Raw genomic sequence first — 15,167 nt, forward strand, 5'->3', positions numbered from 1 at the left:
TGGGCATTGGTGAATTGAGAAGAAGAGGAGCCAAGAAGACAGAAGTAGTGCAAAATTTGGAGTTTCACCGCTGAGATTATTATTATTTTATTTCTTTTGGGATAGAAATTGCGATTGGGTTAATAGTTAACAGTGGACGAAAAACAAGAAAGAAAGAAAGAGGAGCACGTGCAGCAGCATCCCAAGTGAGAAATTCACAAACAGGAATTTTACTTTTGCAAGAAACATAAAAATGAATATATTATTATTATATAGAGAGAGAGAGAGAGACAGAGAGAGAGAGAGAGATGAGAGAGAAAGGACACGCAGATCAGAGAAACCAAACTGGAAGAAAAGGAAGAAAGAAAGAGAGAGTAGTCAAAAAAGAAAGGATAAATTATAAAGAGGAAGGAGGTGAAATGTGGAAGAGGAAAAAAAACAAGACAAAAGAAATTCAAGTTTTCAATTGAATTGGGATTTCATTGAAAGCAAGCGGAAATATATATATATATATATATATTTTTTTTTTTTAGTGTTTTCTAAAAAAAAGGGATTGAATGGGCGTGGGGTGGGGGATGAGATTGAGATTGAGATTGAGATTGAGATCGAGATGAAGATGAAAACAAAACGCCCCAACTAACCATAAAACCCCGCACCCATGCAACTCTCTCTCTCTCTCTCTCTCTCACTCACTCTCAGCCTGTCTTTCACCGAGTAAAAGAGTGGAGAAGATGAACGTCTTCTTCTTCTCTCCTTCTCACACGTATACACATATAAATTATATACAGACACAAACACATGCAATGGGAGTATTTTTATAAAACCACCACCACCACCAAAGCCAAAGGATGGACATTTCTCTTTTCAATTCCGATTCACAATGCTTACTTCCTTCCCTTCATCTTTTTCGTCTCTCTGCATCTTCCCGCTTTGATCCGCTTCAGGTGATTCACCCTTTCTTTTTCTAAATATGCTTCCTTTTTACACTTCTAAGTTCTTCTTCTTCTTTTTATTTTTTTTTTATTATGATTATTTTTTGTTTCCATATCGTTGTGCCGTTAATCATGTAAATTATTCTTCGCTTAGCGTGATCTCTCAAGCTTTTTTCTGTTCAATCGTTTAAAGATTTATTTTTTAATTCATATCCGATTGATTTTGATTTTATAGGCATCTGCTCCTGTTAGTCAGACCTTTGCCCGCTTCAATTTTCATTTTTTTTCTTAATTTAGTTCCTGTTTTATGACTTTATGAGTCGAGGAATTTTAGTGCTAGGGTCGATTTCTGGATTCAATTCTAAATGCTGAACCCGCGCTCACCCTCACAAACCAAAATATATATATATATATATATATATATATAAATTAGATTTTAGAAATAAATCAAACAGAGAAATTCTCTATCTGCTCCCTGTTTGTTCATAGAGAAAGCTTCCACGAGAAGGTTTTGGGGAGATAAAACATACGCTTTTTATTCACCATGTTATTCAATTACAATACTGATGTCATATTTTCTTTCTTTTAATTAATTTATTATTATTATTATTTTTTTTTTGTATTTTTTTTTTCAGTTATATTTTATGTTTTTTGCTGAGGTTTCACAATAATTTTATCAGGCTGCATGGTACACTGAGCAATTAGATGTATGGAGGTATAGTTATTCATTTGTTGTCTATAAACGGTAATGGATAGTCGTATTTTACGGTTTTTGCTGAGGCTTCACATAAATTTATCAGGCTGCATGGCAGACTAAGCAATTAGATGCATGGAGCTATAGTTGTTTTATTTGTCATCTACAAACCAAAACGGTTCCTGCCTTTGTAGAATGGTATCCACAGGAGTCATTAATTTCCCATACATGATTTTATCCATTTAGGCCATTTATCTATTTCTATATGTGATATGCATGGAGCTATAGTTGTTTTATTTGTCATCTACAAACTGAAACAGTTCCTGGCTTTTTGGAATGGTATCCACAGGAATCGTTAATTTCCCATGCGTAATTATATCCATTTGGGCCATTTATCTATTCCTATATATGATCTTATCAGGCTGCATGGTATACTAGGCAATTAGATGCATGGAGCGATAGTTATTTTATTTGTCATCTACAAACTGAAACAATTCCTGACTTTGCGGAACAGTATTCATAGGATTCATTAATTTCCTATATATGATTATATCCATTTTGACCATTTATCCATTCCTATATGTGATTTTATTAGGCTGCATGGTATACTAAGCAATTAGATGCATGGAGCTATAGTTATTTTATTTGTCATCTACAATCTGAAACCGTTCCTGCCTTTGCGGAACATTATCCACAGTAATCATCAATTTCCTTTATATGATTTTGTCCATTTAGGCCATTCTGGAGATATATACAAATTTGGGATTATACTCTTCATGACAAAGATTTAGTCATTTCCGGTAAAGTTTTTATTTTTTAAAAACTTGTTGGGAAAAATTGTACACCATTAGATGCTGTTTTATCTTACTTATGTTGTCTGTTGGGGTGATCTTCAGGTAGGCCTTATATCTTACATTTAGACCTTACTCAAAATTAATGAAAAACATACAAATAAATGTACCAGTCATAATTTATATATCTATCTATTACAAATAATGCAGTACACCTCTCAGCATAACTTGTGCAGTAGTGCTTTGCAATCTAGCTGCGAAACATGTTACTACAAAAACCCCACAAAATAGAATATCACAAACCAAAATAATTTTGAAAATGCTCTCTGAAAAGTGCTTGCAGAATTTAGGATCCAGATTGATTGGTGAAGTTAACGTACAAAGGGCAAGTCATTATTGAGGAAAGAATGAGTATGAAATTTCATTAACGAATTGTGTTGTTGATATTTCTTGAAATTAACGAACAAGTTTGAGTGCAACATAAGAAGGAAATCAACATTATTGAAGTAAGTTTCTAAAATGAGTATCATGGAAGGCACCATAAAACTTCTGTATAGTTCTTTTGCATATACATATGGCAGTTAATGTGTTGATTTTGCATCATGTGACTTTTAAACCAATTTTTTGTCATTGATGGTCCTTGAACTAACGATCAGAATGTCAAAAGCCAGTTTGCATAACATTCTCATTACCGTTATTATAAGGAATTAAGAGCAAGATTAAAGTAGGGACAATTACTAATGACACCCCCATACATCAGCCGTGTCTCAATTTGATCCTTAAGTATTTCCCTTTAGCAATGACAAAATGTCCATTTGATCCATCTATTAGATATTCTACTAGAACTTGATGAAATTAACCAAATACCGTTCACATGGGAACTCTATATGAACAATGTCGGCTTGAATTAGAAAACCTTTTTGAAATAAAATTGAAAGAATGGAATCAATTTGTTTCCCATGTCTTCTTATAATCATGTTTACAAATTTTATTCCAGAAAACACTAATTCTATATTATCTATATAGGTATGCGTGTGAATGCTTTCCCTAGTTTCTATGAATTTTTCTTCATATGCTTTGGTAAATATTGAATAAAACTGCTGAGTATGTAGTGATCCATGCCCCTTTCTGACTGCCTGTGTAGCTGTGATGACTAGATTCCAATATTTACGTCATGCTACTGCTTCTATGTTTTAGAAATTTCAAGAGGAATAAAGTAATAAATCATTAATTATTATATGGCTTTCATCAATGTCATGAAAATTTGTTTGGAAGTTGCATTTGAAGATTATGCTTTGATAATCTCTTCATCTTTGGCTTTCTTATGGTTCAGGTTTTTAATACCAGCAGAGTAGGCTGTTGTTTTTATTAAGTCATCACCTTATGACATTTTTCCCCATTTCTCTCATTGTATAGTGCTCTGGACCAGAAGTTGTTTGACCAGCATTAAGATACTCTTGCAAGGAGTCAACAAGGAATATGGAAAGAGCAGACTCTAAACTGTCTGTGACAGTTGGTGTAGGGGATTGTGTTAAGTCACAGGTTCCCTTGTCATGTGATCAAGGTGTTATACCTTTCCAGCATAATGGTTGTCAATTGGCTCGTTCTCTACTGGCTAGAAACATAAACTGGGAAGACGCTGGGGAAAGCTTGCCAGGCAAAAAGTTGTCTACTTCTTTGGTGGACTCTGTGGTGCTGAAGAAAAATAAGTCTATCACTACAGCGAGGTCTGGAGGAAATCGTGATGGCCAAGCATCTGATGACAGTTTCTTACCAGGTCTTCCTGATGACATGGCATTGGATATCTTTGCCCGGACCAGTAGATCAGACTATCCGATACTGGGATGTTTGAATAAAAATTTTAAGTCCTTGATTGGCTGTGGATATTTGTATAGATTGCGGTGGCAACTTGGCATCATTGAAGACTGGGTTTACTTGGCTTGTACATTAATGCCTTGGGAAGCCTATGATCCTATGAGACAGAGATGGATGAGATTACCCACAATACCATGTGATGGATGTTTTACTCATGCTGACAAGGAGTCCCTTGCAGTTGGGACTCAGCTACTTGTATTTGGCCAGGAGTTTTCGGGATTTGCAATCTGGATGTATAGCTTGCTTACCCGTGATTGGTCAAGATGCGCTCCTATGAATCTGTCCCGTTGTTTGTTTGGTTCAAGCAGCCTTGGGGAACTCGCTATTGTAGCTGGAGGAACTGACAGGAACGGTCATGTTCTAAAGTCTGCTGAGATTTACAACTCTGAACTTGGAACTTGGAATACTTTGCCAGACATGAATATGCGACGTAAACTGTGTGCGGGCTTCTTTATGGATGGGAAGTTTTACATAATTGGGGGCATGTCAAGCAATACAAATTGTTTGACTTGTGGTGAAGAGTATGACATAAAGACAGAATCATGGAAGAGGATAGAGAATATGTACCCTGTTTCTGCTGTAGGTACAGAGCCAGCTATGCGTTCTCCTCCCCTAGTTGCTGTTGTAAATAACCAGCTTTATTCTGCTGATCAAGCTACAAATGAAGTTAAGAAATATGACAAGACCAATAACTTGTGGAGTGTAGTGAAGAGGTTACCAGTTAGGGCCGACTCTTCTAACGGATGGGGACTGGCATTCAAGGCATGTGGTAGCAAGTTGTTAGTGATTGGAGGACATAGAGGGCCTGAAGGTGAAGTTGTTGTCCTGCACTCTTGGGAACCAGAGAATGGAGACCAGGACTGGAATGTGCTTTCTGTTAGGGACAGAGCAGGTGCTTTCGTTTATAATTGTGCAGTAATGGGCTGTTAAATGTTTGTCATGTTGTTCTCTTTGTTCCAGACATTTGACTTATGGTGAAAACCAAGTAAAATTTTCTCTTTTTGTTTTACTTTCTTCTCTCGTTATAATTTGTTTTAGGGTTTTATGTCGACATCCCATGCATTCTTTCTTTATTTTGTTTCCTTTGATTTAATGGTGTGTGTGGATTCTATAGCTTTTATAGGTTGGAAACGAATGTTGAAACTATGTAAATGCAATCTAAACATCATTATTGGAAAGGCAAATGGATTTTATATTTAGGTTTGCCAGTGGCATTTGCACTTTTGGACCATATCGAGGAAAATCATTTTGACATATCTTGAATCTTTGAGGGGGGATTTCAATTCTCAATGGTCTTACCACATGACTAAGCCTATGAATACTGATATGTCTTGAATCTTGATAATGGTTTTTGGGTAACCATCATGTCGAGGCCTATGAATACTGATATGTCTTGAATCTTGATTATGGTTTTTAGGTGGAATGCGACATTGCTGAATTAGACTTACGCTGATCTTGCAATGGTTCTACAAATCTGAAATGGTCAGAGGCCAGACGGCTTTTTAATTTAAAAATCAAACACCTGATTTCCAAACACAATCAATAAGTTATATGAACCAAAGAAAATAATTTTGCCTTGCTAAAAGTTATCGCTGTCATGGTTAGGTCATAGGTGTTGCATCCACTGTACCATCGCATGATCGGTGCAATGTTAGAGGTTAAAAGGTCTTATGGCTAGGTCTTGCCTCAACCGTACCATAGCATTTCTACCAATCTATGATTCTCTAATAAGCAGGGGAAAAAAGTATCTTTGATTTTATACTGGAATTGCTATATTCTAGCTTGCTACTCATAACCATTGCTTCGCACCGAGATAACCATATGGAAATCAGCAATCTGCTATAACCAGTTCACACATGACACAGCCATCAATATGGACTTTCATCGGAAAAAAAAGATATCATCATCATCATCAAAAAGAAACAATAGTTGCTTTTTGCAATTGAATTAATGTAAGAGGATATTACACAAGCAATATTACTGATCCAAGTTTCTGGATATCGCAATAGATGCAGAACCACCCAAAAAACAAATAATATAAAAAAACAAAAGTTTAAATCCCTATACATTTCCAGTGTTCTTCATTGCAATCCCTGCCAGAGAGACTTCGGTATCATCCTCTGGTCAAGGAAACAGTAATTCTCAAGGTGTTTAAAATCTATTCTCCATAGCTCTGATATATTTAAACCTGAAATTAGCAAGCAAAAATTATCCAGGAAAAATATCAGCATCAGAAAAATTCCATATAGAACCACAAAGTAAAAAACAACCAAGACACCATTTTAACATGTTCAAAATTATTAGCATTACCGCAATATTTGGAGCCCAGTAGAAAAAGATAAAAAGGAAGTGCTCAGATTTCTAATGTATATATTTTACCCATTTTTATGTTATGTTTTATTTTCCTCACAATTTTCTTCAGCTAAACAATGGAAATTAAAACTTTCTTCCTCCTTTTCTATATTAGATTTTAAACTCCAAACATAGCCTAAATGTAAAAATTCCATTTTTATTTGAACAGTGAAACATGCACCCAATGTACAAAATGAGTTTAAAACGACAAATCAAATTTGACATATGAACATGTATTAACAACATAGTTTATACTGCTATATGATAATCATACCTTTTCTGGTATTAAAAAACTGTAAGGAACATTTTACAAGTATATTTCCTGTTCCACACATACCAAAAGTGGGTCAATAATTCATAGTTCAAGCACTAGCACTAAATGATAATTAATATCTTTTCAATATAGAGGCTAGTACAACTTACATTTGATGTCAAGACCACTCTCATCAACAAAACTTGGATATGCCTACAGAATTTATACCAAAACTGCCACACGACAATTCTGATTTAGGAAATTGTAGTTCAAAGCAAAATTTAAAAAATTCAGTTGTTACATACTTGGTACTGAACCACACTAATCAATAGGGTGCTTGTCAGCCTGGCGAGATGTATAATGTGCAGAAAGTAAAAGCAGAGAAAGGAAAGCACTGGCCACAAAAATTGCATCAAACCACCGGTGGTAGAAGTCAAATTGAATATCCCCACCCAGCACATCTGTTATGATGATCCTGGCAACAGATAAATGGATCAGACTAACCATCCAATTCAACTAATTAGATAGATTGTAGGCTCTGTAAATGACCACCAATTATGAAGTTCAGGTCACTGCAATTGAAAAGTTGAATGCTAAAGCATATGAATTTTAGTTTAAGAAAAATCTATCAACATTTGCCAATTCATAATACAATATAAAATTGCATGTAGGCATCAAGTTCATAAAAAATGCCATCCATGCTTCAGGTTTTTTCTTCAGTTAAAAAATATAGCATGAATGAACAGGAGGTGTGGAGCCTTTTAACTACAAACAGCCATAAATGGCTTTGCTTATGCTTCTACTGAAATATTAAGTTGTTGGCTTTTTATTTATTTATTTGTTTTTTCAGAACAGCACACTTGAGGGGAGGAAAAAAGAGATTCAAATAAACCAAGTTTAAGTTAATCTACCTCCTAGAAACTGTATCCCTATGTCTCAGGTACTCCAATGGTTCCGCATAAAATGTAAATAAAAACTATAATAAACTCTCAATGTTCTATAGATGCTCTCACATTGATATAGAATTAAAGCTTAAGCTATCCAAAGATGGATTATCTCTACATTTATATTCTCTTAACGCTCACCTCGCATATAGACCCAAGCCAGCCATCTTCTGGTCTCGAATTGGATCCTTACACATGGTCTTTTTAAATTAGTTGACAGGGAGTTGTCAAATTTTGATATTTTTTTAGGATCTCTGGTTGCAATACCACATTGAGTAACAACTGTTTCCAAATGCTTTAAGCTATTTGGGATAGATGGTGCCTTAACATGATACAATGATATCCAAGTTCAATTCCTGCTACTCCCATAAGAAATGAAAAACCCATGTAAGGCCTAATTTGAGTCCAAAATGGGCTGGGGTACAAATGTTGGGTGGAGTGCTTCCTAATAGCTTAAGTTTTTGCAATCGATGGTGCTGTAATAAGGAAACCCAATTCTTATATTATGTTAAGGCACCATCTATCCCAAAACTTAAGCTATTACATAGTGGGCTTAATATGCATATCTCCATGTCTACCTAGCATATTTCCTGCCCCAGGTTTCTCAACTACAATCTTAAAACAGACTTCTAAAGAGGAAATGACTAGTATCTCATTTGATTATTTTCTCAGTTAGCAGCTTCAAAAAATATTATGTAATTTAAAGTTGGTAATATACTTATATATGGAGAAAGGAAAATATTTCTGTTCTGATAATGATAGGGACAACTGCTGGCTGCTTCTAACTTTTGAAATATGTTTATTCCCGGAATATTTGATTTAATGGAGGATTCTCAGGTTCCCACTATACCAGAAAAATTTTAACTCAAAAATAAAACACAAATAACGTGAAGGGGGCCCAAAAAAAAAAAAAAAAAAAAAAAAAAAGGGCTCTATACTTGCATCAAAGATGAACATACCGATAATCAGTTGCCAAGCTTTTCCTTATCAAAAGAATAGAGGAGACAAAATACATTCCCATAATTTCAGACAGAAACAGTACTACGTTGCTAGAAGATCCACTTCCAACTCTGGAAACTGCAAAGAAAAACTGTGCACAGAGGATACAGGAAATTAAGCAATAGGATATCCCTTTCACAGACACTTTTATTTTCCTTAGTGGTGAATTTACGTGACAAAAAGAATCCATCGGAAGCAGGATTACCTTCATTAGATTTGTCAAAAATCCACGTACTGATATTACGATCAACATTCCAATGAATAAAAGTGAAATGTACTGCATAAAGATGAAAGCATAAGAGGTTTTAGCCTTGCTCATAATATTCTAAAAAAGATGGAATGACTTATGCTCCACTCAGATTTAAGATTGACAGTAACTTAAACAAGTATTATAACTTGAGCTTAAACTTTAAATTTCATCATAACTTAGATCTGATCACTACAATCCCAATATAGCTAAATCATTGTTCTTAATACATAAATAAATTGTTTAACTTCAATCAATACCATATCAACTGTAAGTGAGAGTGACAATCAACCTGTGACAATAATGCTGCATTAATTCCAATGTCAAAGAACTGCAAGAATATGCTAATTGTCATCGTCACCGGATCAACTGAACCAGCCTATCAGATTAACAGACAATGAGTTATGTAATACAACCAAGATAAATTTAAGGACGTGAACATACATCAAAACTCCATTCAACATAAAACAGAAAAGCATAAAATAAAAAGAAAAAAAAGACTAAAAACAAAAGCAAAATATTAACAAATGGAGTTATAGAGAGATGAAAGCAATACCTCCTTGAAAACAACACTTTGTAAAGACTGCACAGAACAATTAAATCAATCAGGCACCTTAATTTTTACAATATCATCAAAATAAAAAAAAGGTAGACATTTACAAGGAACTAAAAAGATTTAAGAAAAAAGATTAAAGATTTCTTATAACAAAGGCTAATATTGATATTCCCGAGCAGAAAAATTAGTTCTCAATAGATACAATATGCCCATACCTTAATCATTTTATACACACAATATACTGAACATGCATAGCCAAGTAAATTCTGCATGTGACCCCTCCAAGTTCGAGAATATGCAGCAGCCTCCTACAAAGTAAGAATTATTTAAGCTATTCCACACTCAGTTTTTACCTTGGAAGCCACTATAGAGCACAGCTTTATGTAACGAAAATCTAGCAAAATGCTCATACTATATTCCTACGACTGCATAGGCATATAATGTTTAAGAGAAAAACGGAGTTTTCACAACCATTCTATTTTTCATGAATTTCATTACATGCTCATACAATGTGGTTTTTGATGCTATATGTTAGACTTATGGCTTAAGCCATTTAGTTGGATCCAAAATGACTTTAAATTATATTTAAACACATCAACATATCATTGAATATGCTCTTAAGCCATTTACTTGGATCCAAAATGCCTTGAAATTATATTTAACCACATCAACATATCATTGAAAATGCTCTTCAATATAGTAGCACCAAGAATTGCTCTTTAATTGCTCTTTAAAATTTAAACATCATAACACCAAAACCTTTAAAATCAGCCCCAAAAACCCTGCAATGACAATGCCTTAAGTGTTTCAAACTAAAAAGTTGCTGAAAATCATTTAAGTTGATAAAAATCAGCTAGCATCTTGCAGCTATTCCAAGAAGTCCTATGTAAGTGTTCTATGAGCTATCAACAACATCGAAATGGAAAATCAGTATAAAGTAGCTTAACAAAACACCATATGGAAGGGCAGATGCCTATGGTGCCCCCTCCAGTCAAGACCAGATAGTGAAACAACAAACATATAAGTAAATTTTGGTAGCAGCTTAGAGAAGTTCCATGAGTCTTTTGAGATATAACTTTAGGGACAAACCTTTTGTTGGCGAAGCTCATAGATTTCCAAGAATAGCTGCTTTGAGAGCTCCTCCAACGCTTGCACTTCTGCTTCTATGCTTTTAATATCTTTATAATCATAAAAACGATTAAGAAAAGGAAGAAGCAAAATGAAAAGGCTTCATATGAAGGAATAAGAAAACTAAAATAAATCAATTATGAAATCATTACAAAAGAACAGCAAAATGCTAATGTTCTGATTTTGGAGAATGAAATGACAAAATATGTTTGATGGATCCTATAGCATTCAACAATAATTTCATTAAACTCCAAACAGAAAATCATAAGAAACAGGTAAGACGAGCATCTAGACCAAAATCACCTAAAAGTTTGAAGATCTTTGTCCATTGCATATATTGACATCCAAATTGTTTATTATTACTTTAGAGACGCGCGGGCGCGTGCACGCATGCACACACACACACACCCCAAAAAAAAAAAAAAAAACCTCTTCAATGTTCCGTCTTTCTAATATTATCTAACAAGCGATCTTAAACACATTATCTAAGTCTAAGCTTGAAGCAAGAATTCATTAGCACATAAAAGCATTTCACCCGAAGAAATAAAAGGATTTGATTGACCAATAATTGAACTTGAATCTTTTAATGGATCATAACATGCAGCTGAAACAAATATGCATTTGCACAGGAGAGGGAAAAAAAAAAAAAAAAAAAAAAACAAGAGAGAGAGAGATTACATCCTTTAAAAGAATGTGAAAAGACTAACCTTGCTCCTTTTGGTCGTCTTGCACAGATCGAACAACAGTGCCAACAATTCGTTTAAAGAAAGATTTAGTCTTCAATTTCTGCAACATACACATCTTAATGAGCAACAATTGGGGATTGATTTATAAACAACATTTGTAGAGATTGACTACAAAACTTACACGGATGGTTATTATTGATATGCTATTATATTACATTTACTTTTCATTCGTAAATGTAAACTATAACCTGAAATAGCATATGATACAAATTAAGAAAAAATGATGACCAAATTACCGAATAAGTCATGCTCCAATAAATGAGAAGCAGGACTCAGAGCATCACATAATACAGACCATGATCATGATATATGATTATGCAAAACATAAAAGACAGGCAACTTCTGTCCATTCCTTGACATAATTTGTAACAAGTCAATATCAACATAGATATTTTTTATTTTCTAAGCTCTAAGTAATTCTATGCCTGTCAAATGTTGATAATATTAAACTAAAGTGTCTAAATGTATATCGTAGAAGGGATACACAACTCAAGATGCAGATTATGTATAAGTGTACCATCTTATCCAAGTACATCATAAATAAAACAAAGCAAGAAAGCAAGCAACATAAAGTAGAAGATGCAAGAAGTAACCTCGAAAATAGCCCACAATCTCAGTCCTCACAGTTAATTAATAAAAGCTATCCAATCTAAAGCACAATGGTAAAAAACAAAAGAAAGCTACAGTGATGTAATCGTTGACTAAACCTCTTCCGATCCTTGAATACGCTCCATCTCCATTTGACAAAGAATGATTTTCTTTTTCTTTGCGATACATGTCTCAATTGATTGCATTAGCTGCCTCTCCAAGGCCCTGATCTCTGACTCTTCTATCTCTCTACAAAAAACAAAAATATACGTATTAGAGATAACTATCGTTATCTCCTATTTATTGAGAGAAAAACAAAAAAACAAAAAAACAAAAACAGAAAACAAAAAACAAAAAAGATTTCACTGCCTATTGCATCAAACACAAGAGTTAGCTGCAAGAGTATGCGCATTAAATATAACAGATCGGAGAGGGACAGAGGTCCGAGTAACAGGTCAAAGAAAATTCGTATGAATAAAGCCAGAGAGAAAAGAAAATTTTGATTATTAAAAGGCAAAAAAGCAAAAACAAGAGTTCCAACTTCATACACATATAAGCAAGCATCGCATATATTATAATACCTGATGAAAAGAGATAAGTAACTATATGGCAAATTTACAGCTCCAAAACCAGACAAGACAGCCATGACAGTAACACCAATAACCCCAATTCTACTGACCAATTGTGGAATGGTGAAGAAACCTAATGAGAAAAACTGCGAAAAGTAAGTAGCAAAAATATGTAGGATACAGAATATATGGGAAGAGTTATCAAACCATGCAGATCCCCAAACTATACTATATATATATATATATATATATATATATATCTCAGGGTAAAAGATAGGCACGAAAACTAGAAATTTCAGAGATGCAAAGAACCTTTATCAGGGGAAGGCATAGGAAAGTGAATGCCCATGCGCCAAAAGGCATAAAGAAATGCCAGCAAGAACAAGACAGCTCCAAGAGCAGCACGTTCTTTTCTTACACCTGAGAGAAATTACAGGATGCAAAAAGAATTTGGCAAAATCAGGATGAACCACCCTAGTGAATGAGGGTTGCAAAAAGCAAATTATGAGCCAGAGAGAAAAACAGTGCAGGTGCTTCGTACCGCTGTTGCACAGCATCAAGTAGCAGTGATAGTAAGGCAGCATAAAAACGAGCAACAGAATCAAACAGAACAAATCCAGCTTCCAGTTCAACCAACGAGCCCTAGAAGAGAAATTTTGTTTATAAAAAAAGAAAAAAAAAAAAAAGGGGGGGGGGGGGGGGACAATTTGGAATTTCAGGGGGGGGGAAAAAAAAAAAAAGAAGGACAATTTGGAATTTCAGGTTCAGTAATAATTGGAAAGAGAGAGAGAGAGAGAGATGAGAGCGTAAAAATGATGATACTCTTTGGAGAGAATGGGGATGATCTCGAAGAGGACGAGCTGGAGAAGATTGCAAGAGAAGGCGAAAACAACGCTGAAGATGATCTGAACTAAGACGCGCTTCTCTTCGTACTCTTTGTACAGCCTTCGGTTCAAGAACCAAAGCCCTGCCCATCCCAGCAGCAACAGCGACCCTATCACTACCACTCCCTCGTATATCGCCCATCCCCACCCCATCTCTCTCTCTCTCTCTCTCTCTCTCTGTTCTTCTTCTTCTTCAATACCACCCAAGATTTGAGTCCTCTTTTTCTTTTACCATTTAAATAACGTTTCTTTCTGATAATAAATTGGTAACAACTATATATTTCTTGTCACGGTTTTCTCTTGTTTTGAGGGAGAGGAGGGATTTTTTTTTTTTTTTTCAATTCTAAAATAATTTTATTTATTATTTATATAATTTATAAATTTTTAATTTAATTTTAAAAAATTATAATTAAAATATTTTTAATAAAAAATATATATTTATTAAAATATTCAGTTTCAGAATTATAGATATTTTTAAAAATATTCCATCACATATTCATAAAATTATTTAAAATATTATAAATATAATATTTTTAATTATATATTTTTAAATAATTTTAAATTATTTATATTTAATAATTATATATTTTTAAATATATTTAAAATATTTAATTATATATTTTTAAATATATTTAAATTATTTAATTTTTTATTTTTAAATATAAATATATAAATTAATAAATATTATTAATAATAATTTTAAACAGAATAAAAATGAAAATTTATAATGAATTGGTATAAAATTTGTTTAATAATTCAACTATAATTTTGTTTGTCTTGAATTTGTTTCCTTTTATTTTTATTTATTTATATTTTATTATTTATTTATTTATTTGGAAACGCACCCTTGCTTTAACTGTAATTTTTCACTTTATTTTATAGAAAAACATAATGAAAAATCTGTAGTTTTTTCACTGCTATAACTTTTTACTAATAAAACGATTTTTCTTAACCTAAAAAAAAAAAAAAAATAGAGGATATACTTTGTGAATAGGGTCGCACATATTAGTTGCCTTCAAAAAAACAAGAGTTGCACATATTACCATGTAACTGACAATTAGATTGCATAAAAATAAAATGAATCTTCTGTTTTTTCCTTTGCGTCTGCCTCTTTCTTTTTATTTTTTTCCCATAAAAAAATTAGTACCATAATGAAATAATTAATAAGAAAAGCATATAATCAATTCACAATTTTTCTTTTTTCTTTTTTTTTTGTAAATTAATCAATTCACATGTTATATTCCTTTATAGTGGGAAAAGCACATAATCAATTCACTACATATTAAAAAGGGAAAAGCATAAAAATATCCACCCCTAAACAAAATGAAGAAAATGTTCATCTCTTTTATTTTACATCACAAATTTCTTTTATTTTTAGTTGTAAATGGTTTATAAAAAATATAAAAAAGAATGAAAAAAATATAAAATCAAAGAATATAAATCCGCGTTGAAGACAACTACTTCGCCCCTATCAAGAAGAGGCACCGTGAAAAGAGATCATTTTATTTTATTTTAAGGGTTAATTACACTACACCCCTTTTTGGTTTTTTTTAATTACAACTAAATACCTTCAGATTTATCATAATTTCATCCATACCTCTTTCTCAAAAAATTCATCCATAAAAATGTT

At 33.3% G+C, this 15,167-nt stretch overlaps 2 protein-coding genes across 6 annotated transcripts; one reads left to right on the top strand and one right to left on the bottom strand.

The window, feature by feature from the left end:
* Positions 1-274: 274 nt before the first annotated feature.
* Positions 275-5,280, top strand: LOC107414717 (F-box/kelch-repeat protein At5g60570). 4 transcript variants are annotated; one of them, XM_048469651.2, is made up of 3 exons: positions 275-923; positions 2,341-2,405; positions 3,730-5,280. In XM_048469651.2, exon 3 carries the CDS (start codon positions 3,876-3,878, stop codon positions 5,199-5,201), a length of 1,326 nt encoding a protein of 441 aa, XP_048325608.2. In that variant the 5' UTR covers positions 275-923; positions 2,341-2,405; positions 3,730-3,875; the 3' UTR covers positions 5,202-5,280. The 4 variants fall into 4 exon arrangements, with proteins under 4 accessions (XP_048325608.2, XP_015878362.3, XP_015878361.3 ...); XM_016022876.4 differs by having other exon boundaries at positions 3,813-5,280; XM_016022875.4 differs by lacking the exon at positions 2,341-2,405.
* Positions 5,281-6,177: 897 nt separating this feature from the next.
* Positions 6,178-13,805, bottom strand: LOC107414718 (GPCR-type G protein 1). Of its 2 annotated transcripts, none has more exons than XM_048469650.2 (16): positions 13,476-13,805; positions 13,195-13,295; positions 12,966-13,073; positions 12,666-12,786; positions 12,204-12,333; positions 11,458-11,536; positions 10,712-10,800; positions 9,838-9,930; positions 9,623-9,649; positions 9,359-9,445; positions 9,025-9,096; positions 8,780-8,910; positions 7,182-7,351; positions 7,047-7,125; positions 6,898-6,945; positions 6,178-6,459 (listed from the first exon to the last, which is right to left on the bottom strand). In XM_048469650.2, exons 1-13 carry the CDS (start codon positions 13,688-13,690, stop codon positions 7,198-7,200), a joined length of 1,407 nt encoding a protein of 468 aa, XP_048325607.2. In that variant the 5' UTR covers positions 13,691-13,805; the 3' UTR covers positions 6,178-6,459; positions 6,898-6,945; positions 7,047-7,125; positions 7,182-7,197. The 2 variants fall into 2 exon arrangements, with proteins under 2 accessions (XP_048325607.2, XP_048325606.2); XM_048469649.2 differs by having other exon boundaries at positions 7,047-7,109; positions 13,476-13,804.
* Positions 13,806-15,167: the final 1,362 nt, after the last annotated feature.

Source organism: Ziziphus jujuba, chromosome 8, assembly GCF_031755915.1.
Source record: "Ziziphus jujuba cultivar Dongzao chromosome 8, ASM3175591v1".
Taxonomy (NCBI): domain Eukaryota; kingdom Viridiplantae; phylum Streptophyta; class Magnoliopsida; order Rosales; family Rhamnaceae; genus Ziziphus; species Ziziphus jujuba.